Here is a 15597-nt window from a genome sequence, read left to right on the forward strand (position 1 = left end):
ACCATCTAGGAAGCTTAGCTGGGCCAGACACAATGGCTCAGGCCTATAATCCCAACATTTTGGGAGGCCGAAGCGAATAGATCATCTGAGGTCAGGAGTTCGAGACCAGCCCAGACCAACATGGTGAAGCCCTGTCACTACTAAAAATACAAAATTAGCCGGACGTGGTAGCAAGTGCCTGTAATCACAGCTACTCAGGAGGCCGAGGCAGAATTGCTCGAACTTGCAAGGTAAAGGTTGCAGTGAGCTGAGATCACACCATTGTACTCCAGCCTGGGTGACAGATGGAGCCTCTGTCTCAGAAAAATAAAGAAAGCTTATTTGAGCTTTCTGAAAAAACAAATCAGCACTACCTACTGGCTAGACCACTTAAACCAGCAGAGTACATCCCACCACTAACTCCCAAACTGAAAAGTGCACTAGCATGACATGGACCAGTCAGAGCTGCCACTAGGCAGGTGCTTTGTTGAGCCTCTTCATAGGGCAAGCAGGTTTGTCAGTTCTCTAAACATCTCTTCATCTTCCTTAAGGCCCCTCAAGCAATATAAATCAGTCCAAGATCCAGGCTCAACTAACTCACCAGATCAGGATGGGGAAGCTTTTTAGTGAAGATCCTCATGGACCCCTGGAAAACATCAGTCACAATAGCTGCACAAACAGAAAGCGAAAGACAAATTCCATGAGGTTGGAAAACATGTCCAAAATATATTTCCAGCTTCTAAATTTCTGGAATAAACTAGCCTCTTTCAGCAAAAGACCCAGAGCTCTCACTGAACACAGAAGTTTCCCTTTGTACCATATACCACCATGGTACCTTTATTATTATTTGTGTAAATCATTACTTTATTTCTCTTCAATTTTTTTTTTTTTTGAGACAGATTTTTGCTCTTTTTGCCCAGACTGGAGTGCAATGGTGCAATCTTGGCTCACCACAGCCTCCACCTTTCAGGTTCAAGCGCTTCTCCTGCCTCAGCCTCCCAAGTAGCTGGGATTACAAGGCATGTGCCACCATGCCCAGCTAATTTTTTATTTTTAGTAGAGACAGGATTTCTCCATGTTGGTCAGTCTGGTCTCAAACTCCCGACCTCAGGTGATCCACCCACCTTGGCCTCCCAAAGTGCTGGGATTACAGGTGTGAGCTACCACGCCTGCCCTTTAGGACAACTTTTGATCCTCCATCACAGGGCCTGGTCCATAAAAGAAAAAGTAAATGTGTTCAAAATGAATGAGTGATTTACAGAGCCTGGTGATACACAAATAACAAAAAAAAAAAATTCATAAGCCAAACAAGGTACAGCCAAGGAACTTCCCATAACCATATGCTACTTTCAAAGGGAGACAATGTCCAATCTGTAATGAACACAAAAGGACAATGATAGACTAAGAGATGGGCCAGAACAGGATCAAAGCAACAAGATAGAAAGCAGAACCAGGCGGTGGCTCAAGCCTGTAATCCCAGCACTTTGGGAGGCCGAGGCGGGTGGATCACGAGGTCAACAGATCGAGACCATCTTGGTCAACATGGTGAAACCCCATCTCTACTAAAATTACAAAAAATTAGCTGGGCACGGTGGTGCGTGCCTGTAATCCCAGCTGCTCTGGAGGCTGAGGCAGGAGAATTGCCTGAACCCAGGAGGCGGAGATTGCAGTGAGCCGAGATCGCGCCATTGCACTCCAGCCTGGGTAGCAAGAGCGAAACTCCGTCTCAAAAAAAAAAAAAGAACCAGGTTCTAGAATTCTGCCAGGATGCAAGTTAGAGAACTCACAGGGTTAGCACAGGCAGAAGACACCTGGTAGAGAGGGCAGGGCCACCAAGTGAGAAGAGCAACAGGCCACATTCCCACATCAAGACACCATCAGGGGCCAGGTGTGGTGGCTCACACCTGTAATTCCAGCACTCTGGGAAGCCAAGATGGGGGGATCACCTGAGGTCAGAAGTTGGGAGACCAGCCTGGCCAACATGGTGAAACCTTGTCCCTACTAAAAATACAAACATTAGCTGGGCATGGTGGTGGGTGCTGTAATCCCAGCTATTAGGAAGGCTGAGGGAGGGGAATTGCTTGAACCTGGGAGATGGAGGCTGCAGTGAGCTGAGACTGTGCCACTGCACTCCGGCCTGGGTGACAAAGAGAGACTCCATCTCAAAAAATATGTAAAATAAGGCTGGGCGCAGTGGTAGCATTTTGGGAAGATGAGGTGGGCAGATCACCTGAGGTCAGGAGTTCAAGACCAGCCTGGCCAACATGGTGAAACCTCATCTTATAAGAAAAATAAATAATTTTTAAAAATAATAAAATACCATTGGGACTATAACCATATTCTAGCAAAAACTATGAAGAGGGGCCTATTCAGCTAATGTATAAAATAGATACTACCCTCCCCCAGAAAAAGTTAACAAAAGAATGAGAAGTTGCAAAGTTTTTTTGGTTTTTGGTTTTTTTTTTGAAATAGAGTGTCACTCATTGCCCAGGTTGGAATGTAGTGGCACAATCTCTGCTTACTGCAATCTCTGCCTCCCAGGTTCAAGCGATTCTCATGCCTCAGCCTCCCAAGTAGCTGTGACTACAGGTATGCGCCACCACACCTGGCTAACTTTTGCAGTTTTAGTAGAGATGGGGTTTAGCCACATTGGCCAAGCCGGTATCAAACTCCTGACCTCAGCTGATCCACCCACCTCAGCCTCCCAAAGTGCTGGGACTATAGGCATGAGCCACTGTGCCCAGCTTAGCCGCAAAGTTTTTTAAAAGGGAACCAAAGAGCTCCTTTTTATAAGTAAATTACTTACTCTTCTTTTTCTTCTTTGTGCCCCCCAGAGCTGAGTGCAGAGCATTCAAAAACCAAGACAGAAAGTCGACTCCATCCCCTGGAAAAAAAGAAAGGGTGGAAAACGTTGAAGGTAAGTGGCATTAGAATAACTTGGCTGGCATTGCTGGCTCTCCCCATTCGTCTCTGACCATCCCATCCCCTCCCAACTCCTGTGCATCCTCCTCTATCTGACCATTAAAAGCTGGCACTCCTCAAGGTCAAGCTCTAACTCTTCTAATCTTAACTCCCTAGGCTCTCTGAATCATACCAGGACTATTTCTCATCCCCCAGTGATGACCAAAACAAGTTCATAATGACCTTTTAACGTTCACTTTTCTCCAGAGAAAGCTCAGACTTCCTTCTTCCCTTTTCTAGCTCACAAAGATTCTTGTCTTGCAGGAAAGTGTCTAGCACCAGGACTGAAGAGGCATACAGAACAAGCAGACTGACAATATTCATGAAAATGCTGTCCACAGAGCCTGTCACTCAGACATTTTTGGGATAAAGGCTACCTTTTTTTTTTTTAAGACAGAGTCTCCCTCTGTCGCCCAGGCTGGAGTGCAGTAGCACTATCTCGGCTCACTATGACCTCCACCTCCTGGATTCAAGCGATCCTCCTATGTCAGCCTCCCAAGTAGCTGGGATTACAGGTGCCTGCCACCATGCTCAGCTAATTTTTGTATTTTTTCTTTTCCTTTTTGGCCGGGGCCCAAGCGGGAGTGAGGCGGCGATGCCACTCAGCCGCCCACTCAGGCCCCAGGCCTAATTTTTGTATTTTTATTAGAAACGGGGTTTCACCATGTTAGCCAGGATGGTCTCGAACTCTTGACCTCGAATGATCCTCCCACCTCAGCCTCCCAAAGTGCTGGGATTACAGGCGTGAGCTACTGCGCCTGGCCAGATAATGGCTACTTTCTCATCAACTAAGATTTGCTTCTATTTATAGTTCCTCTTTGCTCACCCAATTAAAATCTCAAAGACTATAGTATATCTTCCTCAATTTCATTTCCCCAAACCCAGAGGCCTCTAACAACCCCACAGAATGATTTTCTTTTTATTCCCCGTATATAGAATGCTTTTATGTGGCAACAAACTACAACAGCAAGAAACACTTCACACATCTCAACACTAGACAACTAATAATCTTAGAGATGGAGGAAATTACCTTTATGTGTTATCGTAACCATCACAGCCAAGCGTGGCTATGATAGGAGAAACTAGACTCATTCTCAGGGTACCTTGGTTTTTCTGCAACTCTACAAGCCAGTTATCCCATAACTTTCCAAGCTGTCACAAGCTGACAGGCCCCACTATCCACCTTCAGGCCACAAGTCACCTGTGGAACACCATGAATGCTGACACTGATCCATCCACTCATGGTCCACAAAAAATTCATTCTCAACAAAAATGTCTTCCTTTGTTACAACCTTTGTATAAAACCCTGGGAGCTCAGGTGTTGGTCCGGAAACAGAAATGTCCCTATAAACAGAAGATAACCTAGACAATCTTGATTCCTAGTTCTTGGGAATCAGATGGTCCTACAAAGTATACAATCAGAGTGTCACCTGTTTAGAAAGGTGGGGTACCCAGATGAAGATTTTTTTTTCCCGATAAAGGGTCTCACTCTGTCACCCAGGCTGGGCACAACCTCAGCTCACTGCAAGCTCTGGCTCCCAGGCTCAAATAATCCTTCCATCTCAGTTTCCCAAATAGCTGGGACTACAGGTGGATATCACCATGCCCAGCTAACTTATAAATTTTTTGTAGAGAGAAGGTCTGTCTCACTATGTTGCTCAAGCTGGTCTTGAACTCTTGGGCTCAAGCAATCCTCCCACTTTGGCCTCCCAAAGTGCTAGGATTACAGGCATGAGCCAGCGTGCCTGGCACCTGATTAAGATTTTATTGGCCACGTTGTAAACTACTAAACACCATCAATTACCAAGCTCGAATGACTTATAACTTCTGCTCAGCTGAGACTAAATCATGGGCTTCTGATCAATATATATTATCCAACCCAAAGTATATCTTATTTCCTACTAACCCTAAAATAAGTGCTCCATGGGCCCCATTCCTTACCACCTTGATTCCCCCTATTTCTCCTTAAGTAACAGAGACTCTTAAAAGTCACTACTCAACATCCCCTCTAAGTCAATCCTCAGCCAGAATAATGTTTTTGTTTTTATTTTACAGACGGAGGTCTCGCTCTGTTGCCCAGGCTGGAGTGCAGTGGTGTGAACATGGTTCACTGCAGCTTCTACCTCCCAGGCTCAAGCGATCCTCCAACCTCAGCCTCCCAAGTAGCTGGAACAACAGGTACCTGACATCATGCTTGGCTAATTTTAAAAAATTATTTGTAGATACAGAGTCTCACTATGTTGCCCAGGATGGTCTCTAACTCCTGGGCTCAAGCAATCCACCCACCTCGACCTCCCGCAGTGCTGAGATTATAGGTTTGAGACACCATGCCCAGCCAGAATAATGTTTTAAAAACAACTCTGATATCATACCTTTGTTAAAAGCCTTCAGTGAGGCCAGGCACAGTGGTTCACACCTGTAATCCCAGCACTTTGGGAGGCCGAGGTGGGCAGATCACCTGAGGTCAGGAGTTCGAGACTAACCTTGCCAACGTGGTTAAACCCTGTCTCTACTAAAAATACAAAAAAACTAGCCTGGTGTGGTGGCAGGTGCCTATAGTCCCAGCTACTCGGAGGCTAAGGCAGGAGAACTTCTTGAATCTAGGAGACGGAGGTTGCAGTGAGCCAAGATCACACCACTGTACTCCAGCCTGGGCAAGAGAGGGACATCCCATCACAAAAAATAATAATAATAATAAGCCTTAAATGACCCCAGCTGTTATCAGGATATAATCCAAGCTCCTTATGGTGGCTTATAAACCAGGCCATCAGGTCCCTCCCTCAAGATCTACACCTCAACTCTCCATTGATCCCTGGAGTCCACGGATCCAGTTACTTGCAGTCCGTCTATGCCAGGCACTTTTCACTTCTGCCCACCATGTCCTCTCTACCTAGAATGCCCTGCCCCCACCCCAACCTGCCTCTAACTCTACCTAAAACTCAGGGTTCTCCTCCTCCACTCTGACCTCTCATCTACCTCCTACATGTTCAGTTGAGGGGGTCCTTGTTCCATGCTCCCTCCCACAGCACAGCACATAACACCCTATAATTACCTTTTGTTAAAAAAAGGATAGTTGAAATTTGCTTATTTATTTTTAAAGACAGGGTTTTGCTCCGTTACCCAGCTAGAGTGCACTGGTATGATCATAATTCACTGTGGCCTTGAACTCCTGGGCTCAGGCAATACTGCTGCCTCAGCCTCTCAAGTAGCTCAGACCATAGGCTTATGCCAGCACACTCAACCTTTCTACATAACAATTTCCCCACTAGACTGGAAGTTCTTCAAAGGGAAAAATCATGTTTCTTATCGCTGCTCTAAAACCTAGCACCATGACTGAATGTTGAATAAACTAATACGGACACTAGAGGATACCACATGAGATTCAGGTACAAAGTTACAGTGTCCACTTTACTCATAAGATAATAACAAATTGGGTTTGGAGAGACAGAAACAGTCAAAATAGTTCATTAGAGGTCAGGCACAGTGGCTCACACCTGTAATTCCAGAACTTTGGGAGGCAAAAGCAGGCGGATCACGAGGTCAGGAGTTTGAGACCAGCCTGGCCAACAAAGTAAAACTCCCCTCTCTACTAAAAATACAAAAATTAGCTGGGCATGGTGGTGGGCACCTGTAATCCCAGCTACTTGGGAAACTGAGGCAGGAGAATCGCTTGAACCAGGGAGGCAGAGGTTGTAGTGAGCTGAGACCACACCATTGCACTCCAGCCTGGGTGATAGAGTTAAAAAAAAATTCACTGCCATGTGGAAATAAATTTGCTCATTAAACTGGTTTTGTTGTCCTGAAGTCAAGGGAAACATGAATGACTTGCTCCTTACCTTGTTTAGTGATCTGAAAAGTCTTCTTACTGCAAAGTACAACTGCCTGAAGCATCTCATGGGGAGATACATGTGCCTTGAAATTTCGAGGGTTCCAGAGCTTTCTCATCAGCTCTCCAAAACGCTGGACCAACAAGAACATAATATCCCCTGGAGGACGCTTGATGTTCTTATAGTTGTCTTCTTCCAGAAAGTAGTTCCGGAGAGGAGGAACATTAGATAGAGCCTGAAAATCAAACACTCCAATTAACCCAAAGCCCCTTTGTAGGACCCCTTGAGCCAAGCTCTTCCAGCTAAAGCTCTCCTAATAGAATCCTGTGATCTATCTGTGATGGCCTTAAAGAGCCTTAAATGGACCCTTGGAGAATCCTACCCAGGCTCACATTACAGAACTGTCCTTAACATTGAGTGTCTGAAATACCACTGATTTGATAATGGAAACAAGAAAAAAAAATTGAGTTTCATAAGAACTACAGTTCTGCAGATACTTCGCTGATGTGGATAATAATAAGGGTAAAACAAAACAAAAACCACATGTATTCAAATCTCTATCAATTTATTTAACAATTTCCTTTTGTTACTCTAATTATGCTGTGACAATACTCAAATTCATAAGGTAGAAGGGTAAAATCCAAATACTCTTTTCTTCATCATCCATTTTGGCTGAAGCAAAGATAACTATCTAGGAAACAGTTCTCCCATCTCTCAACTCCAAACTAATATAAAAATTATCTTAAAATTTGATGTTTTCCCATAATAAAACCATGTAACTGTACATAAAATAAATATAGGGAACTGTGAGGACGCAAAGGTGTAAGAATAATACAATGGACTTTGGGGACTTGGGGGAAATGGTGGGGGGGGTGAGGGATAAAAGACTACACATTGGATACAGTGTACATTGCTCGAGTGATGGGTGACCAAAATCTCAGAAATCACCACTAAAGAACTTGTACATGAAACCAGACACCACCTGTTCCCCAAAAACCTATTGAAAGTTTTTTTGTTTTTTTTTTTGGAGACAAATTCTTACTCTATCCCCCAGGCTGGAGTGCAGTGGCAAGATCTTGATTCCCTGCAACCTCCGCCTCCCAGACTGAAGCAATTGTCATGACTGAGCCACCCTGCCCCACCAAAATTTTTTCTTTAAAGTAAATATAGTCTGTTATGATGGAAAACAGTCAGCCAGGCAAGGTGGCTGAAGCCTGTAATCCCAGCACTTTGGGAGGCTGAGGCAGAAGAATCACTTGAGGTCAGGAGTTCAAGACCAGCCTGGCCAACATGGTAAAACCCAGTTTCTACTAAAAATACAAATTAGCCAGGCATGGTGGCACGCACCTATAATCCCAGCTACTTGGGAGGCCGAGGCAGGAGAATCGCTTGAACCTGGGAGGCAGAGGCTGCAGAGAGCCAAGATCCACTGCACTCTAGACTGGGTGCCAAGAGCAAAACTCAGTCTCAAAAAAAAAAAAAAAGAAAAGAAAATGGTCTGTAGGCAAAACCATCCAGGACGTAGGAACAGGCAAGGACTTCATGACTAAAACACCAAAAACAATGGCAATAAAAGCTAAGATAGACAAATGGGATCTAATTAAACTCCAGAGCTTCTGTACAGCAAAAGAAACCATCATTAGAATGAATCAGCAACAAACAGAATGGGGAAAAATTTTTGCAATCTATCCTTCTGACAAAGGGCTAATATCCAAAATCTACAAGGAACTAAAACAAATATACAAGAAAAAAACAACCCCATTCAAAAGTGGGCAAAGGATATTAACAGACACTTTTCAAAAGAAGACATATATGAGGCCAAGAAACATGAAAAAATGCTTACCATCACTGGTCATTAGAGAAATGCAAATCAAAACCACACTGAGATACCATCTTACGCCAGTTAGAATGGCGATCATTAAAAAAATCTGGAGACAGCCAGGCGTGGTGGCTCACACCTGTAATCCCAACATTTTGGGAGGTCAAAGAGAGCAGATTGCCTGAGGTCAGGAGTTTGAGTCAGCCTGGCCAACATGGCAAAACCATGTCTCTACTAAAAATACAAAATTTACTAAAAGTACAAAATCTACTAAAAATACAACAATTAGCCAGGTATGGTGGTGCAATACTGTAATCCCAGCTACTTGTGAGGCTGAAATTAGAGAATCACTTGAATCTGGGAGGTGGAGGTTATAGTGACCTGAGATCGCACCACTGTACTCCAGCCTGGGGACAGAGTGAGACTCCATTTCAAAGAAAAAGAGAGGGACGGGAAATAGTATGTGTACTGGCCAAGAAATTACTGCCTTCTTGTCTAGTCAGATGATCCTCAGACAGTGAGTCTTGCTAAGGACTATACTCGAATTGTTCTGCAACAAGCAGAGCATTCCTTTGTCTGCTCACTAGGCTGCTGTGAAATGGTGAGGTTTTTTTCTAGCCTCTGGGCTCATGGCCTCTGGAACTTCCAGGGAATGAGGGACTGAATCTGTGTGTCCTTGCAGTATCAAGTAAGAAACATGCCAGATGCATTCTGTTGTTTTTCTTTAGATGTTTGCTGTGCTGGCTAGCCAATGACTTTTTTACCCATGTGCTGATAAGCCTGAAATGGGAGAGGCAGAAAGTCAAAGCTGTCTTATTTTCAATTAAGTTATTTTTAAGAAAATTATACGAGTAAGTAATAGGTGCACACTGTAGAAATTTTCTTTTCTTTTTCTTTTTTTTGAGACAGTCTTGCTCTGTCACCCAGTCTAGAGTACAGTGACAGAATCTCGGCTTACTGCAACCTTCGCCTCCTGGGTTCAAGCCATTCTCCTGCCTCAGCCTCCCCAGTAGCTGGGATTACAGGCGCACACCACCACACCCAGCTAATTTTTGTATTTTTAGTAGAGATGGGGTTTCACCATGCTGGCCAGGCTGGTCTCAAACCCCTCACCTTGTGATCTGCCCACCTCGGCCTCCCAAAGTGTTGGGATTACAGGCGTGAATCACTATCCCCAGCCTTCTGGGTGTCCTTCCCTTCCTCAGCGTTCCTGTCTTGATCCTACCTGAAGGACAGCGTTGGCATAGTCATTGGCCTTTATGTTATTCAGTCCCACGATACCCGGCAGGTAAGTGGTACCATCATATGCCCGGGACAATTTGGCTTGCTTGTCCAAGTTTGCAATTTGCTGCTTTGTAAAAGTGGGCTTCAATACATACTGTAAAACAAAAGAAAATTCTAAGTTGTTTAAGAGCTGAGTTCACAAGAAATGTCTGGAGCAGCTATTTCTGCAGAAACAAAAATGACTTTGGCCATGAACATCTCATGACACACGCAAAGAGTCCCAACCAATAGATGTAAAGACTGAAGTAACATGGGGTAGATCCTCTCCCATGACTAATCTACAAGGGGATCTCTGTGTTTAATCCAAAATCACTAAATCCCAGTGATTTTTGCAGACCTCAGGTCTGGTCAACTCATAACTGACTGCCAGAAACGATACAATACTCAAGTTTCTAACAGCAGTCTAAGCCTCAGAACCTCCCAGGGGCAGCACATGTACTTAGCTTTGGAGCAGGAGAGTTTCCTCCACGCTGGGTGAGACTGAGGATTTCCATGACTTTCTGGGACTGAAAGAGCAGGATCAGATGCTTCCCAGGTTCAGTCACCACAGTCATTATGTCACAGACTGGACAGAGGTCATCCCAAACTCACTTTGAAACACTGAATTTATTCCAGTTTCTCCCTCTATAATACTATCCATAACTTTTATTTTTTGAGACCGAGTTTTGCTCCTGTTGCCCAGGCTGGAGTACCATGGCACAATCTCGGTTCACTGCAACAGCCACCTCCCAGGTTCAAGCAATTCTCCTGCCTGAGCCTCCCAAGTGGCTGGGATTATAAGTGTGCGCCACCATGCCTGGGCAATTTTGTATTTTTAGTAGAAACAAGGTCTCATCATGTTGGACAGGCTGGTCTCAAACTCCTGACCTCAAGTGATCCACCTGCGTCGGCCTCCCAAAGTGCTGGGATTACAAGTGTTAGCCACTGCACCCAGCCTATGTATAACAATTTTAACCTCAATTATTAACAAACCTGGCAGTGGCTCATGCCAGTAATCCCAGTACTTTGGGAGGTCGAGGTGGGTGGATCATGAGGTCAGAAGATCAAGACCATCCAGGCGTGGTGAAACCCTGCCCCTACTAAAAATACAAAAATTAGTTAGGTGTGGTGACACACACCTGTAATCTACTGCTAAGGCAGTAGAATCGCTTGAACCTGGGACGTGGAGATTTTGCTGTAAGCTGAGATGGTGCCACTGCACTCCAGTCTGGCAACAGTGTGACTCAAAAAAAAATAGGCTTATAAAACTTTCGCAAGTAGAAAAACCAGTATTTCAAAAACTACCAAACTTTCCTTAAAAATAAACAGAACATGACCAACCTGTGCAACACAATGAGACCCCACCTCTTTTTTTTGAGGAGCTTCGCAGTTGTTACCCAGGCTGGAGTGCAATGGCACGATCTCGGCTCACCGTAACCTCCGCCTCCTGGGTTCAAGCAATTCTCCTGCCTCAGCCTCCCAAGTAGCTGGGATTACAGGCGCACGCCACCATGCCCAGCTAATTTTTGTATTTTTAGTAGAGATGGGGTTTCACCTTGTTGACCAGGATGGTCTCGATCTCTTGACCTTGTGATCCACCCGTCTCAGCCTCCCAAAGTGCTGGATTACAGGCGTGAGCCACCGCACCCAGCCGAGACCCCATCTCTATAAAAAAAGTAATAAATTTATCTGGGCATGATGGTACATGCCAGTAGTCCCAGTTACATGGGAGGCCGAGGTGGAAGGATCACTTGAACCCATGAGGTCAAGGATATAGTGAGCTGTGCTGGTGCTGCACTCCTGTCTGGGCAACAGAGTGAGACCCCATCTCAAAAACAAAAACAGAGCATTTGGCACCATGAATATTCCCCACATGCTGAAAAGAAAAATAATAATCAAAAGCCCAACACTAATCAAAGCCCAAGAGGACTTTCCATGTTCAGTACAATGAGTATCTCTTGGTCCAGGTCACAAACTAGAGCCCACAGATGATACATCTGTGGCTGGATGCTCTGGCCACATCATAAAATAAAAGCAGCCAGGAGCTGGTGTGCAGCTTGGTAACTACTGTCCTACACCACACCCAATTAATATCCCTACTTCAAAGTGTGGAAGAATAATTCATTTCACAAAAACACTTTCAACCCTATCAGAATACAGCCATATTTCTTCAGTCCTAGTCCTCAATGTTAAAGGCAGAAATGACAATCAGTTTCCCTGGTTCCTTCCAAAAGGGAAAGCAATCTCTCAAGGCCCAAAAGGACTGAGATTCTTCCCTGTCCTCAGGTGGAGCAGTCCCCTGGGAGCCCTGGGATGGCTCATAAAGAATGGACCCCAAACCAACCCTCTTAGACACACACCGTGATATCCTCCAATGAGGAATCGATGATCTCATAGTTGTCTGGAAGGCAGTAAAACTTGAGGGTATGGAGGTTGAGGAAAACATGGTGGCTAAACTGGACACTGTGAATGTAGGCATGAGACTTCAAACCGCGGCCTGTAGGGAAAGGGGAAAGGCTGTAACAGAAGGGCAGATCCTAGAAGGCACCGATCAGGTTTGCTTTTCCTTTCATTATTTTCTACCAGAACATGTTAGCATCCGCAAAAAACAAATATTATGCCATTCATAAAATGAATCCTCCACATGAACTTCTCTTATAAAAAAATGAGCAAGAAAAACTGGCACATTAGTTACTTCATTCCCTAGATGGTGTAAGACATTGACTGAGGAAACAAATTTCACTATTTCACATATAATATGTATATAACCTAATATATATAACCTATATATATATTATATATAGTTTCCTATATATATGAAATCAGAAATAGCCATGCATATATGTGTGAATAAATACACATATACACAAATACATACATATCCTATGACAGTCCATCATCACTCAGTCCTGAATTTCCAACTATCCATATTCAGGACAATGCTGCATCTATGTAACTTTTTTCATGTTGCTACTCCTTTCTAGAATCTCTCCCTTAACCATTCAAAATCCTATGTCCTGCCAATTCAAGTCCCACCTCAACTCCTCCATGAACTCAATATAAACACTCCGGCTAACACTGACTTTTACATATTTCAACTCCTATTGCCTTTATTTTTATTCACTGCCACAGTCTAGCAGAATCTTTAAGTTCTAACAGAACTTGCTGGTTGTTTTACATTGTCAACCTTGACTTCTTATAAGCTACTTATAACAGCAAAGAATATAGTTTTTATCTCTTTTTTATTTGAGACAGGGTCTTGTTACTTTAGCCAGGTGGGTCTTGAACTCTTGGCTTTAAGCAAACCTCCTGCCTTGGCCTCCCAAAATACTAGGATTACAGGTGCGAGCCACCATGTCAGGATGTTTTTACCTCATTTGAACCCTCCACTATACTATGTACGTGGCATCTGCTTGGTCTGAATAAGTTGAAATTATGCATTTTCAGAAAAGAATGGGGAAAAAAAAGTCCATGGAGATAAAGGATTAAAAAATAAAAGGGCAGCCTGGGTAATATAATAAAGCCTTGTCACTACAAAATAAAATAAAATAAAATAGCCAGATGGCGTGGTGCAGTGGCTCACACCTATAAATCCCAGCACTTTGGGAGGCCCCAAAGTGCAGACTGCTTGAGTTCAGGAGTTTTGAGACTAGCCTGGGCAACAGAGAAAAATCCCATCTTTTAAAAAAAAAAATGTGGCCCGGTGCAGTGGCTTACGCCTGTAATCTCAGCACTTTGGGAGGCTGATGAGTGTGGATCACTTGAGGTCAGGAGATCAAGACTAGCCTGGCCAATATGGTAAAACCCCATTTCTACTAAAAAATACAAAAATTAGCCAGGTGTAGTGGCGTGGTGGTGCATGCCTGTAGTCCCAGCTGCTCGGGAGGTTGAGGCAGGAGAATCACTTGAACTCAGTGATGCAAGTGAGCCTGGGCAACAGAGCGAAACTCCAGCCCAAAATATAAATAAATAAAATTGAAAAAAAAAATTGGCCGGGTACAGTGGCTCACACCTATAACACCAGCACTTTGGGAGGCCGAGGAAGGCAGATCACGAGGTCAGGAGTTCGAGACCAGCCTGACCAACATGATAAAACCCTATCTCTACTAAAAGTACAAAAAAAAAAAATTAGCTGGGTGTGATGGTACACACCTGTAATCCCAGTACTCAGGAAGCTAAGGCAGGAGAACAGACTGAACCCAGAAGGCAGAGGTTGCAGTGAGCCTAGATCATGCCACTGCACACCAGCCTGGGTGACAGAGGGAGACTCTATGTCAAAAATAAAAATAAAAAATTGGCTGGGCACGGTGGCTCATGCCTGTAATCCCAGCACTTTGGGAGGCCAAGGTAGATCACCTGAAGTTGGGAGATTGAGACCAGCCTGGCCAACATGGTGAAGCCCTGTCTCTACTAAAAATATAAAATTAGCCAGGTATGGTGGTATGCCTGTAATCCCAGCTAATTGGGAGGCTGAGGCAGGAGAACTGCTTGATCCCAGAAGGCAGGGGTTGCAGTAAGCCAAGATCATGTCACTGCACTGCAGACTGGGTGACAAAGCAAGACTCCATGTAAATTTAAACAAAAATTAGCTGGCAAGACTGCACCACTGCACTCCAACCTGGGTGACAGGGTGAGACTCTGTCTCAAAATAATAAAAAATTAAAAATAAGAAAATACATATATTAGAATCAAGAATCCAGTCTTTGATGTCATATGATTTGCCCTTTCTCCCTTTCAGATATATCCAGGCTCTGACCAGTCAGAGAACCTCTTGTTCGTTTTCTAAGAATATTTCAATTTCCTGGGAACAAATTGAAATTATTAGATATAATTCCTGAGAACAGCTTACTTTCTTTAAAAAAAAAAAAAAAAAAGTCCCTCTGGAACAGATCTGCAGCTAGCTCTAAAAGCTTAACAAGTTTGTAATTTTTAACACTCATTACCTTGAAAGTACTTGCCACACACCAGACAGGCGTAAGCATTGATATGTGAGAGGGAGATAGAACACAGTTTCTCAAAGTCAAAGTCCAGCACACTTCTAAGGAAACAAAACAAAACAGAAAAAAATAAACAATAGGATGGACATGTAGGAAGGCACTCAAATGAAGCAGTGTTGGCTCTGTGATGTTCAATGATACCACACAACAGCCTTCAGAAAACAGTTCACAACAATATATATACCGATTATTGGGGGACACTGATTATTCGGAGACACTGATTATTCCTCACCTCCACCTGCCATGCTCCAAAGCAGTGTTGAGGTGTCTCCACCAGACACCTAATAACCAAAAGTATCTTTCTCATTAGTGTTTGTAACCAGTTCAAGACTTCCCACTGCATTCACTTTTTCTAAAGGGAAAGTTACAAGTCAGACTAAGGTAAAAGGACCCCAACAGCATTCTGGAGGTGGAGAGGACATAAAAAGGATGAATAAATCTTTTCACAAAAGAAAAATGTATCACTTTAACCCAGGAGTTTGTGGCTACAGTGAGCTCTGATCCACTACTGCACTCCAGCCTGGGCTAGAGTGAGATCCTCTCTTAAAAAAAAAAAAATAATAATAATAGTAAATTTTAAAATAAAAACGTATTTTTGTCCATAAAAACAAATGGAAAGGCTGAAAAATTTTAGAATACCTACAAACAGATCTATTTATTCAAGTGCCAAGTGAGGACTAGGCAGAAAGGAACAAAAAACCTTACCTCCATTCAACCCACAAAGAGATTTATCCTCAAATAGTAATCTTAA

General features: G+C 43.7%; 1 protein-coding gene across 3 annotated transcripts in view; it reads right to left on the reverse strand.

The window, feature by feature from the left end:
* The window catches only part of USP39 (ubiquitin specific peptidase 39), a 34212-nt gene that overhangs the window by 12362 nt on the left and 6253 nt on the right, over positions 1–15597 (reverse strand). For 2 of the 3 annotated variants that reach the window (XM_078348966.1, XM_078348967.1), the window contains exons 3-7: positions 12210–12346; positions 9812–9964; positions 6777–7002; positions 2786–2863; positions 581–648 (exon numbers count right to left, since the gene is read on the reverse strand). In XM_078348966.1, coding sequence (XP_078205092.1) covers positions 581–648; positions 2786–2863; positions 6777–7002; positions 9812–9964; positions 12210–12346 — 662 coding nt within the window. Of the gene's footprint in view, positions 1–580; positions 649–2785; positions 2864–6776; positions 7003–9811; positions 9965–12209; positions 12347–14792; positions 14888–15597 lie in introns of all 3 variants that reach the window. The other variant, XM_002757546.5, reaches the window with a different exon arrangement.

This window comes from Callithrix jacchus, chromosome 14 (genome assembly GCF_049354715.1).
Source record: "Callithrix jacchus isolate 240 chromosome 14, calJac240_pri, whole genome shotgun sequence".
NCBI lineage: Eukaryota > Metazoa > Chordata > Mammalia > Primates > Cebidae > Callithrix > Callithrix jacchus.